General features: G+C 35.9%; 1 protein-coding gene across 5 annotated transcripts in view; it reads left to right on the top strand.

The window, feature by feature from the left end:
• The window catches only part of LOC106935022 (B-cell linker protein-like), a 31,095-nt gene extending 7,936 nt beyond the window's left edge, over nt 1-23,159 (top strand). The window contains exons 3-13 of one of the 5 annotated variants that reach the window (XM_015015254.1): nt 8,697-8,743; nt 15,597-15,662; nt 18,327-18,373; nt 18,856-18,893; nt 18,976-19,084; nt 19,686-19,792; nt 19,872-19,941; nt 20,054-20,119; nt 21,708-21,733; nt 21,842-21,870; nt 23,066-23,159. In XM_015015254.1, coding sequence (XP_014870740.1) covers nt 8,697-8,743; nt 15,597-15,662; nt 18,327-18,373; nt 18,856-18,893; nt 18,976-19,084; nt 19,686-19,792; nt 19,872-19,941; nt 20,054-20,119; nt 21,708-21,733; nt 21,842-21,870; nt 23,066-23,123 — 663 coding nt within the window. In that variant the 3' untranslated portion in view covers nt 23,124-23,159. Of the gene's footprint in view, nt 1-8,696; nt 8,744-15,207; nt 15,400-15,596; nt 15,663-18,326; nt 18,374-18,855; nt 18,894-18,975; nt 19,085-19,685; nt 19,793-19,871; nt 19,942-20,050; nt 20,120-21,707; nt 21,738-21,841; nt 21,871-23,061 lie in introns of those variants that run through there. The other 4 variants (XM_015015253.1, XM_015015257.1, XM_015015256.1 and 1 more) reach the window with 4 other exon arrangements.
• Nucleotides 23,160-23,935: the final 776 nt, after the last annotated feature.

The following is a 23,935-nucleotide window of genomic DNA, read 5'->3' as shown; positions in this document are numbered from 1 at the left end:
TAAATAAATAAATAAATAAAATTAAAAAAAAAAAATATATATATATATATATATATATGGGAAAATTAAAACCCATTTTGTCCCTATTCTCAAGAATCACTGATTAACAAATTATGTGCTTATTGCAAATCAATGTTTATTAAGTTCTCCTTCATTCTTATGCATTTAAATTTATTTGAATGTAATTCTAAACACTTGCCTTTATTTACAGATTCTGAAAGTGTGGATTTCAAGCTAAATTTAAAAAAGTTTGTTCTTTATTAGAGTGTTAATAACATTTAGGACTATTTATGCTTTAGAAGCACAATGAAAGAAAAATGGACTCGAGTTGCTTAGAAACAAAAAACCTCTTCTGCACTATTAAGTGTTAAATTATCCACTAATTTCTATCAATTGTATTTATCTTTTATGACTTGACTTCTTCTGATCATATCAGTAATAATCCTAGCCTTGTTTTCTTCCCATCAGTGTCTTCAGTTTTTCTTTTGAGAGACCTGATTTTAAGCCATTTATCCACTATTATTTATTTTACCACAATCCTTTGCTAAGCTAGCTGTGGCGTGAGCTGACGTCACGGCAAATAAACGGTCGTTTACATGCAGTACGTCACGGACCACTAGGGGCGCCCGCGGACCACCAGTGGCCCAGAAACGACAGTTTGGGAAAGATTTTTTAAAAAGCCGATTTTATGTTAGAAAATATAACTGATTGTTTCACTCTGTTATAAATCACATATTATTGTACAGAAGTATAAATATTGCAGTAAAATAATTTAAAATAATTTATAAGCTATATTTCCGCTTGATGAGTTGTTGTAAAATACACTTGGTTTCAAGGCACACAGTTCTTTTTCTAATTTGGACCAGCAGAATTTTCCTCTGGCAGTGAAATGTCTGTTCCTTTATTTTTGCAAAAACATTCTGGCAGGATTCTGTTACATCTGCGAAAATCTAACAACGGCCCAGAACGGACGTGTGATGTAGAAAAATCCTGAGACATTCCAACTTCATGTTTTGTTTGAGGAAGAGATATAGCGAGAATATTTCTACATGTTTCCACAGACATGTTTTATTCCATCTCCAATATCAGACAGCTCCAATCATGCATAATTAGGAAGGCTTCAAGTTTTAACCAATGTAAAGTAGCTGGGTGCTCAGCGAAGGGAGATTTCAGGAGAAAAGCAAAAAGAAACATTTATGAGTTTTGTTGGATTAATTAGGAGCTCGGGTGATTTTTAAAATGTACCCTCAAAGATATAAAAACATGAATCTGATGCACTGCAGTTTTAAATGTCATAGTTTTTCACTGATCCAACCACAATCAGTATGTTAATGTCTCTTGGCAAGAAACTCAACACCTTTTAAAGGCATAAATAAGATGGAGTTCAGTAAATCTGATTGGTTTTAACCTAGTTTTCAGCACAGTCCATAGAAATACTATTTCAGAATCAGATGTAATGTTTGTTTTGGATCACTATCCTGTTGCAGCATCCATTTGTGTCCCAGTTTCAACCATCTGACCCAAACAGTCCCGTTGAGATTAGAGGAAACGTCTCATAATGTCAAAGACTTCCCAAAGCTAACGCTGTGCTGACAAGGAAAGATGCTGCAAAATCAGCACCTTCAAGCTGAATTGAGGCCGTCCACTTGGACAGGACAAACGCCTTCTGGAGAAATGTTTTATAATTAGATGAGGGACAGCGAGTAGCATGCTTAGGGAAATTCAATTAAAGTCCAAACTGAAGGGTTTCATCTTAATTATAAGGTTTTGTTCTGAACTTTAGGTCTGTTTGTGTTGGTTTAGGTTCTGTTTTAAGCTATAGTTTTGTCTTTTTAATCTTAGTAAACTAGTTGCAGTGAGTTTTATTTACATTTTGCTTTTCATTTAACATCTGTTCCTGAGCTTTTTTGTCATATTTGATGTTGCATCTCTTGATACTTTGGCTTGATACTCATGTTGTCTTCATATTTTGCCATTTTTTCACTCAGCTAGCTCAGTTTATGATTCCAAACAGATATTCAATTAATCAGTCTCACTTCCTGTTTCTAAACATTCTATGCTGGACTCTGCTGTTAAGTTTGGAATTACCTTTCATTAAATCATTTCTGATATAGACCTGTCTGTTCCCTGTTCCTCTGAAGCAAACATACATGTTTGCTAAGAAAGTTTGGTTCGTTTGGAGAAGTGTGAATGCATAATCAGACTCTAATTCGGATCAAAAAAATGAAAACTCTGGTTGCCTGAAAACCTCAGTCGCAGTTTGGTTGAAGTAAAGTCTGGCGCAGTTTCCAGAAGCAGAAAGCAGACTACAGCGCAGGGCATTCTGGGTAAATACAACCAAAACAATCGTGCTAGCCTAGCGCTAGTGGGAGAAATGGGTCGTGGTTTTTTGGCAAAGACAAAAAGATAATCCTACAACCACTAAAATCTGATACTACTCCATTTTTGTTTACGTTTTGTGAAGAAGGAAGTTGCGCTCAATGTCTTCTTCAGAGGTTTTTGTGTCATTTCCTTCAGTGATTCTTGTTACAGCGCCTCCACAGGCAAAAGGGGAACAGGTTTTCAAAATGTTGAGGTTCGTTTGACACAGTGCAGTATGAAACCAACAAATGCAACAAATTTGAGCAACTTTGGTCCCCAATCAAACCGTGTCTACCTGACTAACTCCCTCAGTATGGTGGTGGTAGCTTCATAAAAAAGTTTCTGTTTTTCTGCTCACTGCAAAATGTGTGAAACATGAAGGGTTTCTCATCCCCTCCCCTCACACCAAACAGGCTTAAGGTAGGCAGAGTTGAATGGTTGTTGAGTGGACGAAGTAGGCCAACATTAAGCCTCTGGCCCAGAAATGAACCCTATTTAAAATTTATGGACTATCCTTAATAGCCTCGTCTTTCCAAGGAAACCAGCTAGCTTCACTCTACTCTTACCTTTACTCTACTATTTGAACCAAGAAGAGTACATAAGGGATGTCCATGTCTCGGTGGGTCTCGGTAAAACAGTTCTAACAGTGCATTAGAACTGTTTTGCAACTCTGTAACATGTCGATGTGCCCCTGGGTTCAGTAGCGCCTGCAGCTGCACGCACCTTCAGATTTTCCTTCAAGTTAAAAAGAATAGTTATTGGATCTTTTTTATTATCTAACTCTCTTTATTATTAACAAAACTCTGGAGAAAAAAGATATTTCGTGTGAAAACATCTTGTACATAGGCTTGTACTGGGAGGGTCACATGTCTGTCTTAAAAGTAAATGTTTTAGTTTTAGCATAGTTCTAAGAGGGGTGAGTGGATCCCACCTAAGCTTTTTACCAAGTATGCCGGTCTGGTGGATGGGGGTCGGCTTTCTTTTGTGGTTTTGCAAACTGAAGAGCTAATGATTCACCCGGTTGGCCGACCGTAACATCTGCCGCGCTTTTATTGAGCGTTGCACTAAGATTGTGCTCTTGTGGGTCAGGTGCAGTGATAGTTTTGGGCGTACCATCCGATAATATGCTGAAGGCACCCCTGCCTGGGTTAACACATTAAAGCGCTGTGGCTTTAGTGCGTTAACTTTTACGGTCATAATAACCGTAAAAGTGAACCTATAAGTTCAGTCCGTTCATCTGTGTACACCATAATCTCTTTGAGTTCCACCTTGAAAAAAGAAACTGTTCCAATAAGTAATAAAATGTCCAAAATTATTCCAAAATTCCTGCTGATTATTGTATACAAACACCTAAAAGACACCGCAGATTGTTAGCTTATGATGACAGCCGGCTCTGTCATGGAAAATATTCAAAGTTAGCCTCTTACTTTCCCCGTCAGTTTATCAGATAGAATGAAAGGTGTGAAAAATACAGTCTAATTCAGAGTACTACAGCAGGGCTGAGGATGACAGCCAGTCAGCACAGTGAAGATAAAGGTAATCTCTCTTTTTGAAGTCAGATTTGCTCACACAGGTAGACAAGGTAAGAAGAAAATACATGTAGCAGATCAAAGAAGTGTCACGCTGTATCTCTGGGAGGCTGCCTGTTTGGCAGCTTTGTAAGGAAGTTTCTTTTAGCTTTTGTGTATCACATCAACACTACAAACAAAGGCCAGTCACAGAGGACGGCCCGTCGATGGCAACACATTAAATAAACGCATTACAGCGTCCAGGTTAAGAGACGGGCTTCACATCAGACATTTTCAAAATGTAAACGTCCGTTAAAAGAAGCATGGATTAGATCAGGGATGTTTTTTTTTATTCTTTAGATTTTCATCAGAAAATTTAAACAAAAATGTAGAAAATTTTCTTAGAAATTTTCTAAAAAAAAATTTTCAAAAGTTTTCTAGAAAATGTCTGAGATTAATCACAAAATGTCTGAATTTTTGGTGGAAATTTACTCCTTTTATTCTGTCTACAATGGACCAAAAAAAAAAAAGTTTTGGCACCCCTGGATTAGATGTTGCTAGAATCTAATTTTATCCTCATTTTGATTTGAAATATGATGGAAAAAACTGCAAAAACAGACCCAGTGTTTTGGTGATGAAGGAAGGGGAAATAAAACCCTTGTCCCTGGAATTAGCTTGTCACGTCTGTGATTCTGGAGCGTTTAAAGCCGCCCTGTGAACATGTTGGGGTCAGGAGACATCATGCAGCGGCGGTGAAAGAAACAGAGGTAATATCATGAGCATGTAGCTGTGAAACTGTTCTGTCTGCTGCAAAATTAACCTCATTTTTACCAAAAACAAAAAAAAAACAGCTTGAACAAACCTGTGAACAGCAGTGTTACTTGCTGGGTTGACATTTCACCAGCAAACCACATGTACAGAAACAATGGCCGCATTCCTCGTGCCTGCTTTTGGCTGAAACCGAGATTTCACTCCTACAAAAGCTTTTTCTTTTCTTTCCACTTCTGATCAACTGTAATCAGAAGAGAAACAGGAGTCTTTTAAATTCCTGTTGTAAACCATCACTACCAGCAATCCAGGTTTTCATTGTTTTAGTTTGGTGTTTAAGCTGCATAATACCAGCTGAGGTGTTTGTATTTGGAAATGTTTGTGGTTGCAGTAGCTGTTGGGTTGTTTATGTTAATATTAACATAAACATTGATCAGCATATTTGATGTTTGATTTTGATGAAATGTTTATTGTTTGCTTCACAATTGATGATTTTTTATGACACAAACTTTAAACTGTGTTGTCAGGAGGGCTGTTGTAAACGATTATTTTAGTAATTGAGTATTATATTGATTATTCTGACGATTAATCGAGTAATTGAATAAAAATTTGATCAAATAAAACACTGGTCAATTCCACCATAACAGCAGTATGACTACTGGATATCAACATCAGTCCAGTTTTTCATATTTGAGCTCCCATAGCAATAACTTTTCTGTAGTTTAGAAAATTAACTTGTAACAATAATAGGCTCACTGTCTAAGTTAACCTGAAGAAAAATTATACAAAACTCTGAAATTATATTCAGTATAATAATAACCAAGCTCACAAAGACACTTCTATAAATATGTCTATACTCCAGTCTTAAGTTTATCTACTCATCTTCTTTGAACTTGAAAATTGGACGTTATGCTGCCAACACTTAGCTTTCGTCAGCAACTCATAGGTGGAAGTGAGAGCGCTGCGCAACATAATCAATCACTCGGCAGTAAAACGGTTCTCTAAATAATAAAACATCATTTTACGAAGCTTTGAGACATAATTTTCCTCCAGGAATTTTTAATAATAAAGGCACTCGAGCCATTCGAGAAATCGTTACTGCCCTATTTGTCACTCAATTGACTTAATCTAATAAGTCAAAACCAAATTCACCTCTGGTTAATTTATCATCGAATCAGAAGAACGTATAATCAGTTTGTGTTTAAGGTTAGGATTTGGGATTCGTGTGCTTTTCCCTCATCAACATTCCTACATCGCTATTAGTCTGACCAGAACCCTGAGGCCAGGTTGCCATTCCAGAAACCTTGAAGTTTCTCACAACGTAAACCAAGAAGGCGTTCTTCAACAACATCCAAGAATTCAAGCTGTGAAGGGCCACACAGACATGTTTTCTGGTCACGTTGTGGACTGGATGTAACCTGAAAAAGCACTTGGGGAATAAAAATGAAGCTGAACGTGAAAACTGCAGGTCTGTAGAGCCAACAAAAAAAAGTGTCTGCTGTGTCTCATTTAAAACAAGCACAGACACTCCTATAAATAATTCACGCTAGGAGTAGTACCTGAGTATCCACTGGGGTTGACTATTTGATATTTTATTCTGTGTCAAAAGGCTAAGTCTGATTTTATACAGATGCTTTTTGCTCTGCTGTGAGCCAGAATGATGATTAAGTGTTTCTCTGAGGCCAAGGTTCAGTTCTTTGAAGGAGGTAAAGCCTTTCGTATTAAGTGATCTCTCTCTCTGATTTACAAATGATTAAATCACAAGCTTTGCCTAAAGGGCTCCCAGCTATGCTATGGGCGTATTCCTATACGTAATACAGCCCAGAGTTGCCAGATCTGACAGACTGTTTCCAGCCAAAAAACAACGTAAAAAATAACAGTTTTAATGTAACTCAGATATAAAATCTTCTGTCCCAGACATCATAGACTTGTGACAATTCACAACATTTTTGTTGGTCCTTTATTGTATTCTGACTGGAACCAGATGCAATTGGGACTGCAAAGACTTGACTCGTTGAACACAGTAGGCGCTTTTCCACTGGCAAGTCGCGCTCTAACCGGTTGATGTTCGGTTCTACACCAGGCAGTGATCTGTGATCTTTGGGCAGGACCTGAGCAGCAGCAGCTGTGGTCAACTCAGCAATGGGGAGGGTTCTGGTTCTGATGGACTAAAATAAACCCAGATATTTCATTTTGTCTTACAGAAATTCATAGGTGGCCCAGACATGATGATAAAGGCTCAGATCAGCTGATTATTTCACTATAATTACATTCTGGCACTTTATTTTTTAAAATATGCAACCTTTTGGATTTAAGTAATGCAGACAAAAGATGTAAACAAATAGCCACGCATAAACTTTATTATTTTTAATCCAAATGAAAAATTTAATTAACATCACAATATTATTTAGTTCCAGTGTTTCACACAGTTTCACACAAAACAGCAGCTCAATCAGAAAGCTGACCACAGCTGCACCATTTCTCTTTATTAGTTTCAGAGCAGCTAGCTGCTAGCATCGCTGCTAACTCACGGTCATTCTGATGCTAAAGTTACCGCCTGTGTTCACATGTTCCTGCTGCTGCTCTTGATTAAACTCATAATTTAACTCCTAAGTACTGAGCAGCTCTGACAGCAGAGCCGCGGCCCACAGCTAAATGCTAAACGCTGTTTTCAGAACGAGCCAATCAATGAATGCTGTCAGCTGCCAAAGAAAATAAAACCGGGGATAATAAAGGAAATGGCGCCCCCTTCATTTCCGGAGTGGTCTGCCAGGTGGTCCGCCCCTTACTGCTTGTTCATTTAATACTCGGCTCATATTGGCCCATTTCTACATCATTGATACCTACTTTGTACTTAATTTGTAACTTAGCATAACCATCCGAAGACAAACTTTTCTGTCGTTGCTCATCCCTCAGACTTCAATGCGAAGGCTTTCAGAAATCTGCTGCCATGGGTCTTCATCACATTACAGCCACTTTGGAAACTGAAGCGACTTAGAGCGAATAACGGCCTGGAGCCATGAATTATGAATGAAGAGGGGAATACATAATTTAGCAGGGTTTGTTGCATATCTTATGCTGATCATTTTTCCTTTCATTTAGGAGTGTCAATTACCTTTCTGCAACAACACAAATGTTGAAATATGACAAAATAAAATACAGTGCATCAGGCAGGTACATTAATTATTCAATGTTTGATCATTTTGGTTATGTTTTTATTTGAATATTTATCATCATTAATTAAAACGGACAGCCAATTAATTTTTTTTACATGTTTTTATTTATTTGGCATTTTGTTCCTTTTGTGGTGGTTTTTTAGCCATTTCAGCTTCCAATTTGTGTAAATCTAGTCCACAAAAGAATAATCTGATTGTTGAAAATTTAATATATTAATGTAATGTTTGCAAGTGTCTCTGATCTGCAGGCTTCACAATTCAAATGAGCTTTCAATAAACGCATTAAATGTTTAACTGAGCTCTGTTTGTGAATAGCCTTCAGAGATATGCTGCCATCTGCTGTTATTAAGCAGATATTGCATTCACTGTTCACCTTAAATTAGTTTAACTTCTAATGTCAAGCTCAATACATAAGAATATCTATAAAATTATACCCATTTCTTTATTTTGATTCAAAAAGTGAGTAAAATCCACAAAGAGTCATCATAAAAGAAGCTGGACGCTCAAAGACGGCTGTATCCAAGAATATCAGTGGAAAGTTGAGTGGAAGGAAAAAGTTTGGTAGCAGCTGGGATAGGAGAGGATTGTGAAACAAACCCATTTAGGAGTCTTCTTGTGTTAAGATGTTCCTTAAGCAGGGCTGTCAGAAACATTACTTGGACTAATGAGAAAAGTTTTTGTTAAAATTGAAAATGGAGATCCCAGAGTCTGAAAGAAGAGCAGAGAAGCTCTTTTATCAAGTCCAAAGTCCCTCCAACCATCTACCAGAAAATCTTAGAGCTCTATCAGAGATCATTTACTGAAATAAATTCCCTTTGTGATGATTTTCTAATTGAGATTCACCTTTAAATTCTGTTTTTCTTTTTATTTCATGTTTTGACAGAATCTCACTGAGAACGACATCAGAAAGTTCAGCCTCCTTCAGCAGCCGTAAGTAAACCCCAACTTACTTTTTATTTATGCAGAAAACAAATTTATGAAAATGACTGAGTACTGCAGAATCATACTAAACAAGTTGAGGCTCTACTGAGGTAAAAACATTTTAAAAATTAACTTAGAATATTTGAAGTGACGTGACATTCGGGACTGGCCATCAATTTGTCATAAAAATTTGTTTTAATGCCTTTAAGGTGAAAAGGGAGAATCCAAAACTTAATCGGTTCAGAGCAGTCCAGCTCTTATGACACATTTTTAGTATTTTTATTTGCTCTATGAGCGAGTCGTTCCATTTTCATGACCACTACGTTCTCTAGTTTTTACTGCCAAAATAAAAGATTACATTTTGTGAAAATGTGCAAGTAAAAATGACCCGAGAGTGTTTATTTAAAAAGATCTTGTGTCTAAATAAAATTAACTTCTTCAAGTGAGTCTGTAAGCGTGTAAACTTTTCTAGCTTTTTCTCACACTGTAAAACATTTTAAGATGGTTTAACTTGAAAATGCAACTTACCCACATTATCAAGTTAAAACAACTATTTATTTTACTTTAGAATAATTTAAATTCTTGTTTCAAATTGCATGAATAAAATAATAATAATAACAAGAGTAAGATCAATGTAACGCACTTCCATCTCAGGATACAAAAACATGCCGCTAAGCATTCTGGGAAGTAATTCCCACTCCTGTCTTTTTCCTCTTTCAGTTTTTTTAAAGTGCTAACTTAAAAACTCTTGCAGGTTTGACAAAATTAATAAAAAGTTAACACAACTTACTGTTGTAAGTTTATCTTTCACAAACTCACATTTAGGTTCGAAATCTAGAACTTGCCAAACAGAAGATAGTACACACAACTCGGTATCGCTCAGAAAAACTGTTTTCATTTCTGATAATTTCCTATGAAATGAACCAAAGATAAATGCTGCTAACAGACATGAAATCACATACTTGCTGTGATTCTCAGAGCGCTTTAAGTTAGAAACACGGCCCATCCCACTAAAGCTATGAGTTCTCTGGAAATACTGTGGTAAGAGCAAATGTTGTGTTAATGTTTACAGCTGTGTGCAGCAGCTGGCTTGGTTATATAGATGGGAAGAGACAGACAGAAGAGATTTGGTTATGCCTGACTGCATATGCATTTTCGTCTGAAATGTTCATTTCCTCTTTATTTATGGGTTATGTGACCTTTTTCCAACCTGAAACAAATTCCCCTTTTAGCGGTGCCAGCTCTGCTGAATAAGAATTTCTGTTCAGATTAATAGAAAAGATTTAAATATGTTCTCTTTGTTAAAAAGAAGTTCTTGGATTCCTGGTTTTATGTTTAAACAAGGTAATGGAAATGTACTTCCTTATTTTGTTAATTTATTGTAAAAGTTGCCGTTTTAGAAGAATATGTAATTTAATATTTAAATTTTTAGTGCTTTAATGGGATCCATGGTTAGGTGAACATGTTGGCCTAAATATGTTGTAATTTGCCTATTACCTTAAAAAAATGCTGTTTGTGATACGTCAAAACACATAATTACTTCAAAACATAAGGCCAAAAGCTGTCACTGTTTACTGTAATTTTAAAAAATAATAAGTTAGGTGAATCTGCATCTCTTCCTACATGGAAAAAAAGAGCGCAGGGGAAAATTGACGGAAACAACTTAAGAACTTGTTTGTGCTCTCAACATTTTTCTCCAGAAGACATCGAGTCATTTGTTCGAGCAAAACCGTTGAAGGCTCAAACAGATGGTCGTTACCTTAGCGAGAAAAAAAATAAATGCAGTGCCACAGTTTTTATTCACAAAGCACCTGAACCCCACTGCCGGTGTTACGTCGATCCGCGTTTGTAACACCTGCTGGGGAGCAAAAACCGCTGAGAGAAAAAGCTCTTACTATCTGCGTTTTAGATGTTAACGCAGTTTACTGCTACTACGAACGGAGCTAATTGCTTCTGTCGCCAGTACTGAATGTGAAACCACAACCGACACTGGACCCTAAACAGCCGTTACCAGAACGGACTTGGTGTTACTTACATAACTACTTACCGGCCGGATCGCAGTCCGACCAGAGGCAGCAGCACAAACACTTACAGCTTCTCGGACCACTTTTCCTCTTCCTCCATTTGGTCCTCCTCATCTTCATTACTCCTTGTGATTTATACATTCCAATTGATTCCCGTTCAAATTGAAAGGGCTTAATGGCATTACCCATTGCCAAAACAAACTCTTCTTCTTTTGTATTTTATTGGCGGATGACCAACTTAAGGTGCATTTACTGCCTCCTACTGGTCTGGAGTGGGGCAACAGTGACAGTCAGAGGGAACAAAGCTAACTCAAACTCAGCAAGCATAAGTCATTTTCCCAGAATGCATTGAAACGTAAACAACACGGCAACATCCGTGTGACAGTATTTTATAAAAAGTAAACAGCCTACAGTATCACTACTGTGCGGTTTTTACATCTAAAAGAACATTTCTCAAATAAAGTGTATTGTTACAAGTAATTGTGGATTATTTTATGTGATTCCTCAGAAGCTAAACTTTGCAGTTTATATTACATCAGCTATTTCTATAAATAAGGAAGTTTTTTTCCCTTTAGAGTTCAACTTAAATGTGGAACCACAATGTGGAAAAATGACTTGCAAAAGGACTACATCACTGTCTGTTTTTAAATCGCTTCTTTAAACTTTTTACAGAGACAAAAACAACGTAAGAAGAACCTGTCTGTGCTCTCAACATTTCTCTCCAGAAGACTTTGAGTCATCATCTCACCATGTGAGATGTTGATTTGAGATGGTGCTTTTTTTAAATTTTAGTTTAGGTTTGTTTCTTTTTGCATGGCAAGCTACGAGTTAATTTTAGTTGTATTTTAGTAGTGTAACGTAAAGTCATTTATAATTTCTTATGTGTTTTTATGTATTATGATGTTCTACAGATAGTCAATTTTATCAAAATGCACACAGAGATGGTGTATTTAGAGATACACCATCTCTGTGTGACCACAATGAGAACAATAGTGAATGCAAAGCATCATGAACACCAAACACAGCAGACAGGCCAGGAAGAAAGTTCAGGAGAGATTTAAAGGGGAGATAAATTGGCTTTTTTAGTTTTATGTCATGTTATAAAGTTATTTCCTCATCAAAAACATACCTGGAGTGTTGCCTCGATTCTTTCACGCATGTCTGAGAAACCCTTGAATCTCCCATTGAAACCATTCAGCTGTTGAGATGACTTCCTGCAGGCGGAGTTTCAAATTTATTTTAATTTCTTTCTATAACAACTAGACATAACATAGTTACTGGATTGTGCTAGAAAATACATAATACTGCCTCTTTAAACCATTTTGAGGTGGTAAATTGTCAAAAATGTAAAGAGCAAGGTAAAAATACAAGCCGAACAAGAAATGCTACAGTCAAATGGACAGTTAGCATGGCACAATTTGGGGTTTTGTGGAAAAGTAGCAAGAAGAAAACCATTTTTAAAAGAAGATCCCATTTGGAGTTACGCAAGCTTTTTGGGACAAACATTTTTTGAAGGTTCTCTGGTCAGATGAGGCATAAATTGATGTTTTTGGTCTACAAGTAAAACAATTTCTGCAGAGAAAAAGGTTAAGGTTTTCTTAAATATAGTAGATTTTTAGACTTCCAAAAGAAATTGTTGTTCCGACCAACCACTTAACATTTCCATTTTCAGTATTACTGTGGTTCATTGTGCACTTGTTGAACCAGGAAATTAAGCTTTAAAGCAACATAGCATGTCATGACCTGTCTTCTTATTGAGCTGTGGTATTCTGTGCAGCCGCTAAACTTAACAACCACTCAAATTATTCCCCTGATAATTTTAGTATGCACCTGTGTGTTTCAGGTGCATACTAAATAAAGTTTATTATAATGAGACATGAAAAACAAAAACCGTAGACAGAGTTAGCTGCAGAACCGTGATGTTGCAACATGTTCCACTGGGCGTAAATATATCAGAATCTTCTCTGTAATGACTAATATTTAATGTAAAATCAAGTTCCAATCCAAATAAATAATCTCTTTGCAATTATATTGGCACAATGAAACACAATAACTGCAGCTGAGCATGTATTGCCTGTTGGTTTAAAAAAAAGTTATCTTTAAAGTAAACATCCTGTGTAGACATCTGGTGACATTGGAGAGGAACCACTCCCTTCAAACAGGAAGAAACCTCCAGCAGAACCAGGCTGAGTATGACCATCTGCCACAACCAACGGGAGGTTGGGAGGACAGGAAGTAGACAAAAAAAAAGCCCCAGACCAGGTGCATGTTTGACAAACAAAGAGTGCACAGGTATTTGCAGAAATAGTGCTAATAATCGCTATCAGGGAAAAAAGAGTGGGAACACAAACACTGAGCCAGGAATACTTTCCATTACAAATGTGCATAAAACTTTGTCAATATTCCGTTAATTTCGCAAAAAATAAATTTTGCAATTGTGGTCTTTAACTAAAAACTTAATTTAAATCCATGTGTATAAGCTTATTCATGCAATAAGTAATAAAAAAAAAATGCAGCGCCATGACCCTCCAACTACTTCCTGTCATCGTCTTCATTGTGGTTTCCGCCAGTGGCAACATCCTGTTAAGAACTCCGGTCATCGTGTGAAAACAGTTTTTCCATAGCAATTTTGCGAAATAAACCAATTTTGATACAGCAAAAAATAAAAACAAAATAAAAACTTCATCCTACCGCCAAAACTTTTTATCCAAAAACTTGAGTTTTTTCAAAATTGCCGTGTTTCCATGAAGCTAATTTATTTTCAAATTGTTAAATAGTGTATGTAATCATACAATGGAAACAATACAGGAATGAGATTCAGCTAAACATGGATTCTAGTTTCTATTTTAACCTGTAAAGAAAAATGGCGACATGTATGTTTCAGGTGCACACTAAATAAAGTCTATTATTAAGAAACATGAAAAACAAAAACCGTAGACAGTTAGCTGCAGCATTAGCGCTGTCCAAGCTTTGTTCATGGAAGAAACAAAACATAGAAAACATAAACATGCTGGCCTCAGCTTGAGTAAATGCATTGTCCAGGAAACAGTCTCATCCCAACACAGAAGTACTTTAGCAGAAATAAAAGGCAATCAGAGAACTGAAGGCTAAAAATGGGAAGTACAAGCAAAAGATGCCAAAATGGAGAGAGAAAAAAACTAAACTTATGGCAGGATAATATAATCAAAAAAGTAAAGTTCTGGTCTCAAAAGTAAATATGATGTCATTCTTACAGATTAAAAAAAACTTTTAAAGTTTGTTCCACAGAACCTGGTGTCTAAAAACTCTACACTCTTTCTGCTTTTATTAAAAAGTTAATCTGCAGTCTGAACATTTAGAGCTTCACACAAACAAAGTGAGAATTTAAAATTAGACTCTGGATTTAAAAATAATGAGAAGCTAATTTTGAAGAAACATGATATCTCCTTTTATTTTTTTTAATTTTTTTGTTGTTTCTTTTTTTACGTGGAGGCTTTAACACTTATTCCCTTAGGAAATGAAGTCACAGGATGTCAAAATTTACTCACTTCACAGAAAAACCACGTGAAGTTTCTTGTTCTTTTTCAAATCTAAAGTCCATTTTTCTGTCATGATTCTTAAACATCCAGAGGCCTGGTCAGTGAATGATGTTGACGTTTCACAAAAACCGCTTCCTGTTTTTCTGATCATGTGCTGTGACAGCAATTATTTTGGCAAATTAAAATAAGTGTTCAAAAAGAATCGCCATGGCAACCACGCATGTGGTAATCTTCATGACAGGAAAGGCTGCAGACTCATTTTCTTTAGGCTGCTATATATAGCAAAACCTTGGGATTGCAACACGGTGTTTTCCATGACACGACCACACTTAAATTAGATAAAGTTACATCTTTATTACTCTACTGAATGCTCTAAAGCTTATATAATATTTTAGCAAAGCATCAATACATTTGAATGGGTTATTATTTGATACATTAATAGATCGTTTTGTAATTGCTACACTGCAAAAACACAAAATCTTACCAAGTTTTTAGTGCAAATATCTTAGTTACACACTTGTTAAAAGTAACTTTAGCATGATATAGATATATTTAATTTTTTAGCAAGATATATTTTCATATTAGACGTTAATTTAAGTTAACAAGCAAGCAAAAAGTATTTTGTCATCACTATTAAGGAATTATTTACTTGAAACAAGATCCCACAGCATGCTAGAAAGTTACTTTAAGTTAGTCTTATTTCAAGTGTAGAAACTAGACCAAAAATACTTTTTTCAGATTTTGTGTTTTTACAGTGTTCAATACATTTTTGTCAAAGTTGTCTTTTTAATACATATTGTCTTATGAAGGTATTAAAAGGGCAACTTCTGCTGCTGGAAAAAGGGCGACATTGAAGAAAATCACAAAGCAACATGTGATGCAAGAAAGTGTGGTCAAAAACAAGAAGTGATTTTTTTCAGACTCAGGCAGCTGGAACAAAAGCACTCCCTTTTTTCTCAAGACTGACAGTCATGCAGAGCGTTCGTTTGCTAACCTGCTAATAGCGCGGCAGCACAGTCCAAACCTATCAGAGGAAAAAAGCTCGGAAAATGTCAACTCTTGGGTTAAATGTAAATATGGATACATTGAATAAACTTGCAGCGCCTGCAACAGCAAAGATTCGGTAAGAAGTTGATTTTAAATTTTTAATAGTTGATCCTGATCATTTTTGTTGCTCAATAAGCTGTGAGCACAAATTTATCAGGTTTCTCTAATAGACATTGAAGGTTTTTCTAAATAAAAGTGGGGAAAAAAACTATTTGTGAAGAGGAATTCGTGTTCTGAGGACATATTTTTGAATGGCAGTGTTGTGTCTTTCAGGCAACTTCAGAAAATGGTTCAAGACATCAAGAAAAATGACGGCAGCCTGCTGAATAAAATCAGAAGGTCAGTGTCTGAAACATCCTGTCGTCTTGGTAATAAAGCTGCTTTTATAACATCTTCCATTTGTGACTTAGTCAAGGCGATTTCATTTGTAGAGCAAAAAGGCAATTCAAAGTGGTTTAAAAGATTAGACAGAAAATAAATCAACAAGCAAGAAAGAAAAAGAAAACATTTAATTACATTGGCAAAGTAAGGAAAAACAATGACTGGTCACTTTATGATGTTCCCATTGTTATTAGTCAAAGGCAGTAGATCTAAGCAAATTGATTTATAGTCTTGATGTAAGGGAACTTAGCGTTTCAGCAGTTTTACAGTTTTCTGGAAGTTTGCTCCAGAGCAGAGGAACTTAAAAACCAGAAAACCTGAGTCGCCTGATAACTTCTTACCACAACAGATCCTTATTATATAACCATTCAGTGATTTAGAAACTAACAAATGTGTTTTAAAATTTATTTGAGTAACTGTAGAGCTTTGTTGCACACTGTAAAACATTTGACGGTGGTTTAACTTCAATATGAAAGTACACTTGCTGCCTTGAAAATGCAGTTTAAGTCAACAGGAAAACATTTTCGCTTTAAACTCAGAAGTTAAAATTAATGAAATTGATTTACCAACAAGAAACAAACTGTCTAAACGTTGTTTTGTTTTTTAAGTTCATTAATCTTGAATTGTGAGTTTTAACTTAATGCTGGAATTTAAACCAATATTAATTATTTCACAATATGCAAGAAAAAAAACTGCCTTCGCCCAGTTAAAGAGTATTTCTGTATTATTTCCACACATTGTCGAGTTAAAATAACTGTTTATTTTACTTTAGAAAAATTAAAATTCATGTTTCAAACTGCATGAACAAAATTTCTGATCTGACAATGAATTTTATTAAACATCACAGTAAATTCTGCTCAAAAACATTTAGTGAGAACAGGACATAAAATGAACATTTGCCTTAATAAAACACCAGAGTCAGATCAATGTAACGCACTTCCATCTGAGAATGCAGGAACCTGCCGCTAAGCATTCTGGGAAATGGTTCCCACTCCTTTCTTTTTCTTCTTTCAGTTTTTTAAGTGCTAACCTAAAAACTCTTGGAGGTTTGATAAAATTAATAAAAAGTTAACACAACTTACTACTGTAAGTTTATCTTCCACAAACTCACACTTAGGTTCAAAATCTAAAACTCGCTGAATTTACTTAAAAAACCAGGCACAACTACATGCGACTGAAATGTTTTACAGTGCAGTAGCGTCTTCACTAAAACATGTTGTTCAACATTTGCTCAGTACTTCTGTCAGTTGCATGTAGCTACAAGAAATGACTGAAGCATTTCTGTTCACTTGTCTGTTTTATGTAGGAGGAATTTATTTTTCGAAGTCGGCTGATCTAAAAATTCTCCGTGTGGTTTGCGTACAGTGCATGCTTCGCTGGACAATGCCAATTCCTCTTTCACAAACGTTGGAAAGAGAGAGCGGCGCATAGACCAAAAATACCTAAAACAGATGGCCGTTCTCTCACTTTCCTTTCCTGAAATGAGTCTGTTTGTTCTCACATTGCTTTGCAAATATCTGATTAATTGCAATAATTGGGTTCAAAAAGTAAGACTCCAGTTTCATTACACACAGAATGGTTTATTCTAAGCTTTTATTTCTGATAAATGCAATAATTACGGCAATGATTAGCAGTCAATATCGAAAACAACAAACAAAACGAATGGAAAACGATGTCTGATGGGAGTGAGGAGAGACGAACTTAAGGAAACCCAGAATATAATATTGAAAAAGATCAATGACTAATCAGTTTTAATAGAGAAGTCTTCTGATGTTATCTAAGGAATAAGGGGGTGTCAGCAGTCAAGCAGACAACTTGAGAATCTTAATGCTCACTTTGTTTCACATACAAGCATATTAATGGAAAGTTTACTGGAAGAAAAAAGTGTGGGAGACTAAATGTGTTCCAGTGGCTAAAGAGCCACAGTACAAACACAATTCAACAGACATGTCCAGTGGTCCAAAGTCCCTTTTTCAGATGAAGTAAAGTTAAAACAACTTGGGCTGGACGCCATACAGATTGTTTAGTATACTGACATGTTTTTATTGGTCTTCTACGGCCGTACTGGTAGCGTTACCTACCTTTAATGATTTACCTATAATTTTAACTCCACTCCATTGTTTTTCATTTTAAAGCAGTTATGAGTGAAGGTGGCGGAACCTTAAACTACTGCTGCACTGACAGGTTGTTGCTAGGTAACCAAAGAATGAGTGAGTTGCTAGGTAACCAAAGAGAGAGTGAGTGATTCCACCAACCTGGCTTTGCTATCTCAGAGGATGAGGGGCTAACATCTTTCCTCTGCCTACATCTCCCAGAATGCTCTGCGGAGTTCAATGAATATTCTACATATTTAATATCGAACATTCTATCTGACATATTATCTAGTGATGTTGATTATGTGCCTATCGCAAGATATGTTGTCAATTTATTGTCCAACAAATTAATAAAATAAATAAGCTTTTAGAATTGTATTTTTTCTTTCTGAGTGGTTGTTGTAGATGATTGAATCTTGTAAAGTCTCACAGCCGAGACTTTACAAAGAAAAAGTCTGCACAGATGTGAACTTAATAAATTGATAATCATAAATAATTATTCCTGTTCTTATTATTTTAATTACGACAGACTGAAAAGACAACCTCGTCCAAACGTTCCTGTCAGAGACTACAGAGGTAAGAATTCAGCGATAACAGCTCAATATAGGTCCAAAATAATATTAATAACAAAAAAAAAATGATTATACTGAATGACTGTATTAATTAAGTATAACAAATATGAAAGGACAGCTTTCAATTAAGACAATCAAAATGTTCTTATCAGGTCTTTTTTCACAGATTAGGACGTTTGTTGAATGCAGTTTCACTTCCTCAGCGCTCGCCTGAATGAATTTATGAGCTAAATTATTGCAGTTTCTGTTTAAATGCATCATAAATCCGTTTGGTTGAAGTTCGTTTTGGGGTTTGGGAGGTGAGGCAACACGCTCCGCTTTTCCCTACAACATGATGGTGCACTCAAAGCCCAGGCATCTTCCTAAAAATAGACAAAGAGCTCCAGCACCTGCACATTACCTATGACTGTTTGGGGGTTTTTAAGTATACTGCGAATTTAAAGAGTTTCAGTTTCCATTTATGATGAAATGAATTTCTGTTTGCAGATTTCAGAGACAACGATCAGTGCTCTGATCCAGAATACGTAAGTTGCTTTAAATGAATTCAAAACCAGTCATTTTGGTTTCAGATATTCCTTTGAAGAGTTACAAATGTGTTGTTTCCAGAACGAGCCATGCGATGACCCGCCTGAAGATGACAACTATGAGCCTCCTCCGGTCCACAGAGAGTTCACCAGAAGTCCCTTCACTTCCTTACCAAGGGGGGAGTATCTCGGTCAGTACTGCAACCAGAACATATCCGATACATTGACTCATTTTTTCCACACGATACGAGTCATTTTCAAGTGTTTTTTTTTTCTAGTAAATTGCAAAATAATCAGAAAAACATTTTCATAGATTAATAAGTTTTCACACTTATGTTTCACTATCCCTAATCCTTGGTTTAGCTTGACTTTTAGCAACTTAGCTTTTAGCCATTAGCATTAACTTTGGCAAACAATGCAGCAGGACTAATTGAAAACCAATTGTCTTAAGTTGGGCCCATTTGAAATTCATTGGCAAATGTTAGCATGCTAAAATTTAATGCTACACAGATTAACAAATAAATGTCAGTGTTCACACATGGTAGCATTTGTGCATGCTAGCATTTACAATTTAGCATTTATAGCTAGCGACCATCACAAATAAGTCTTGTTGCTTATCAGTAAAATAATTTAACCTGAAAAAGAAATGTTTACATTTCTGGGACACAGAGGAGATTTTGTCTATTACTAATGCACTGAACTAAATACTTGAACAAATAATTTATTTTTTATTGTATCTATTTTTTACAAATACCTTGATGTTTTGTTTCTTGTCTTTGTTCTTCTTTCCAGACAGCTGTCATGCCCGACCAAGCCGACCTCCAAAGAAGCCCGTCCGTCCTGTTAAAGCCTCCAAACAACTTCCTCCTGAACCGTCACATCCATGGAGCGACAAAGAAGTGCAGCAGCTTTCTTTACCTCGCTTAAAGCTTTATTAAGTGCCTACCTTTATTAAAACTTTATTTTCTTGTTTTGCAGGAAGACTATATAGACCCAGATGCTAATGGTGAGGACGACTACATAGAACCCACAGAGAATTCATCTCCAAGTAAGTAGATATTGTGCAAAAGAAACATATGGTTACAATTGGCAGAAAATGTGAATTTATTAATAATTTGTCAAATGTTTATCTTGCCTTTCCTTACACTCTACATTAGAAGGTGGAAACAGAGGTGACTATCCCATTTTGCCTCCAGCTTTACCAGATCGTCCATCCAGTCCAGAAGGTGAGTTTATTTAATATGCTGATCATATGAAACATTTCTTTAAACATTGCTAAGTACATCTTGAATCACTTATTTTCACTTTGTCAACTTAGGGTGTTTTCTGGTAGACTTGGTTCAATTGGAAACCAAAATTGCAAATTGTTTGTTTTCATGCTGCACTGACTCAAATGATCCAAACTAATTGAAAAACCTGTTCCCCTCCTGGCCTGTGGCGGTGCTGCACCAAGAACCACTGAACAAATGACATGAAAACACTGAGCGCAATTTCCTTCTTCGTAAAATATTTTAAAAATGGAGTAGCGTCAGATTTTAGTGGTTGTAGGATTTCTGTTTTGTCGTTGGTAAAAAACCATGAACCATTTCTCCCGCTAGTGCTAGACTCACTCGTTTGAGTTGGTTGTATTTACCCAGAATGCCCTGTGCTGTAATGAACTTCCTGTTTTTGGACATATGCATTTGAGCCGCACCCCAGCTCACTTCAACTGAACCGAGACCGAGGTTTAGGCAGACCAGAGTTCGCATCAGAAACAAACCAGACTTTCTAGCCAAATAAACTAAAGTTTGATTCAAGCAGACTAAACAGGGTTGGTGTGAATGCACCCTTAAATACAACTACCTGTATGTAGTGCTTCAAAAAAGACAACAAATATATAAATCAGCATAATGGAAAAGTTGAAAAAATTGCAGCAGCTCTGCCTGAAAACAGTGCAAAGTGCTAGAAAAAGAAAAAAAAGATTACCTCTTCTGCAGCATTACTAGGTGACATCACATATACAAGCTACAAATAACTTAAGGACATGCAGCATTAAGTTCACAAGAAATTCAAATGTGAATATGCACTGTAAACAGGCGGGAAAAACTAGTTTGTGCCAAAAATAACTAACTCACAACTAATACCTTAAGTTTCTGCAGCATTTTCTGTGAATAATAGATTTGCAAAAGGTTGTTAGATGTACAGTGGCTTGTGAAGAAATATTTTTTAAAATAGTTGTATCACAAGGAATAATTTGCCAAACAACATTTTATTGGCCAAGCGCAACGTAGTCTTCCTCTGAGAACCATTTTAGTTTTAATAATTTTTCATTTCATGAAAAAATATATTCCTTTCTAATTTGTAGTCAACAAGCAGGATGTTGTTCAAAATAATTTGTAAAAAAATAAAAAATAAATTCTTTGTGCAGTTTTTTAGCTTAGTGAATCAGTAACACGTTGACAAAATCTCTTCTGCATCATTTTAATTGCAGTTAGAAACATCCCAGAAATGAAACATTTCTTTTTCAGGGTAAACTAATTTTACATATAATAAATAAGACAAGGTAACATTTGCTATTGGATTTTAAAAAGGCCCAACTTAAGACTATCAGTTTTTAAATAGTCCTACTGGGTTGTTTGGCAAAACTAATGCTAAAAGCTAAGTTGCTAAAGGCAATTAGCAAAGGAATAGGGCTGGTGAAACATGTTGTTAGGTGCTCGTATGTGTGAAATAGAAATGAAAATATCAGATTATTGATTTAGTTGCAAAAGTGACTTTTCTGCTACGTGACTGATTCTTCCCTTGTTTTTTGTTTTGTTTTGTTTTTTTTGACAGATTTGTATGAAGAACCTGAGAAAGAGGCAAGTTGCTGTAACTTCACTATTTTTCTATGAACAATAATTACTCAATAGGAACAGTAATATGTGGAAGATGCTGTAGTTTACCTATAATTTTTGTCACTTTTACAGGAACCATCTACGCCTCCACAGAGAAAGGGGTCAGTTTTAGATTTTATTACAGCATATTTCCACATGATTTGTTACATTTTATACTCTATGTGTAATCCTAAAGTTGGCAGAATTGAATACAATTAAGACTGGATGTGGACAATGTCCATAAAGATACAAATTCGTAGTTGGATTTAAGTTGGAATTTAAATAGGAAACCATTTTATTCAACTTACGGCTGTATGTTACGTCTACATTTAAGAATTATTAATGCTTTTGACAGAAGAAAATTCTTGCAATATTTCCTTTAAATCATTCTGAAATAGTCAAATTTAAAGAGCTAAACCCCAAAACGTTGCACAAAAATCTAAATGTGCCTTTAGAAAAGTATTTCTAATACCAGAATTTCTAATTTATCTGGTCACAAGTCTGATAAATATTAATTGATTAAAGACAGCCGCAGAAAATATGTTTATAATGAATTATAATTATCACTAATTATAAAATCTTGGTTGCATGGTGATGAAACAGTGTATAATACTTGTTATTTCAGTCAGTTCTTAATAGTGATCTGTTGTTTTATACAGCATTATTTCCATTAATATCCCTCACTTTGCCTTGTTACAGCCAGAAATATCTGTGTTTTATTTGGATTACATGAAAATTGTGCATAATTGTGGAGTAGAAGGAAAATAATAATTTTAAATAATATAATTATTTCCCATTACCGCAAGACAAGATCGGTCAACTTGCAGCCAAAACTACAACAGAATGGTTTGATCACAGCATTTTCATATATTACAATGGCCCAGTCAAAGTTCTGACCTATATTCTATTGAGAAAAACACTTCAAAATGTATCTTCACAAACCGTTTTCATCCATTCTAACCAAGAATAATCAAAAGCTTAAGATGTGTAAAGCCGGTAGAAACATACTTGCTGCTGTAATAGTGAATCAGCACACACGCTTTTCAGATTTTTAGAAGAAAAAAATTATAATAATGTTAAATTTTCCTTTAATATCAGAATTATGCTTTAATTTATGTTGGTTTAACACATAAAATCCCAGTGAGATACATTAAAGATTGTGGTTTTAACAAGAAAAAAACACAGAAAAGCTTGAGCCGTATACAAATGTTGTACAGTATTTGGTTTTCAGTAAATTATTAGAATATTCCCCCTCTTTTATTTTATGATTATGAAAAACTTTATAAATACACCTAGCATCGTTTTTTCTCTTCATAGATTTTGTCCACCTCCTTTCAAACCAGGACCTTCTTTACCAAAACCAACACCCAGGTAGGAACCAAACCTATGCTAAATCACTAAATTGTTTGAGTCGCCATGAAATTGTTTTTGCCAGTTTATTCCTGGTTTCCACTTGTTTGAGTCAAGCTAATTTGTCAATGTGCGTTCGCACTGCAGCCTGAAGTGACCCAATTCCGATTTTTTTGACATAATGCGACCTGTATCTGATCTTTTCATGGCAGTGTGAACAGCACAGGTCGGATTCTTTTTCGAATGTGACCCATATCCGATACGTATCCAATTCAAATGCGACCTAACGTCCAGGTCACATTCATCCGAACTGAACGTCACTGATTCTCAACAAATCTCGCTGTTCTGCGTCCTGATTTGCGCAAGCGGGAAGAAAAACAACAACCATGACGGATTATATGAGGATTAAGTTGTTAATATGCTTCTCTAGCTGGACAACAACTTCAAATATGTAAGCTAAGCTCCACCGTTAGCCTCCATGTTTACTTCCGCAAACACTGAGCACTTCTTCTTTTTATGGCGGTTGGCAGAACACTGAGAACGCTGACGCTATTGCGCCCTCTACTGCGCATGCGGGACATTTTCAGGTCGTTTGCCCGTTCAGACTGCAGAACGCATACAGGTCGCCATTACTGGCAGTGTGAACGCCCCCGGCAAAATAATCGGAGTTGCCAAAAAATCGGAATTGGGTCACTTCAGGCTGCAGTGTGAACGCACCATAGGGTAGGTAAGTTTTACCTTACAAAGGTAAAACTTTGTGAAAGTAACACACCTGGTAGGAGCTCATAGAGGCCGTATTTACAAAATAGCTGAAGTAGTTAGCTTAGAAACCGACCC

The sequence above is a fragment of the Poecilia latipinna genome, unplaced genomic scaffold (genome assembly GCF_001443285.1).
Source record: "Poecilia latipinna isolate Pla-1442-1.1 unplaced genomic scaffold, P_latipinna-1.0 Scaffold1896, whole genome shotgun sequence".
NCBI classification, from domain to species: Eukaryota; Metazoa; Chordata; class Actinopteri; order Cyprinodontiformes; family Poeciliidae; genus Poecilia; species Poecilia latipinna.
Note: the sequence above shows the minus strand (reverse complement) of the source record. Positions and strands in the feature narration are given on the sequence as shown.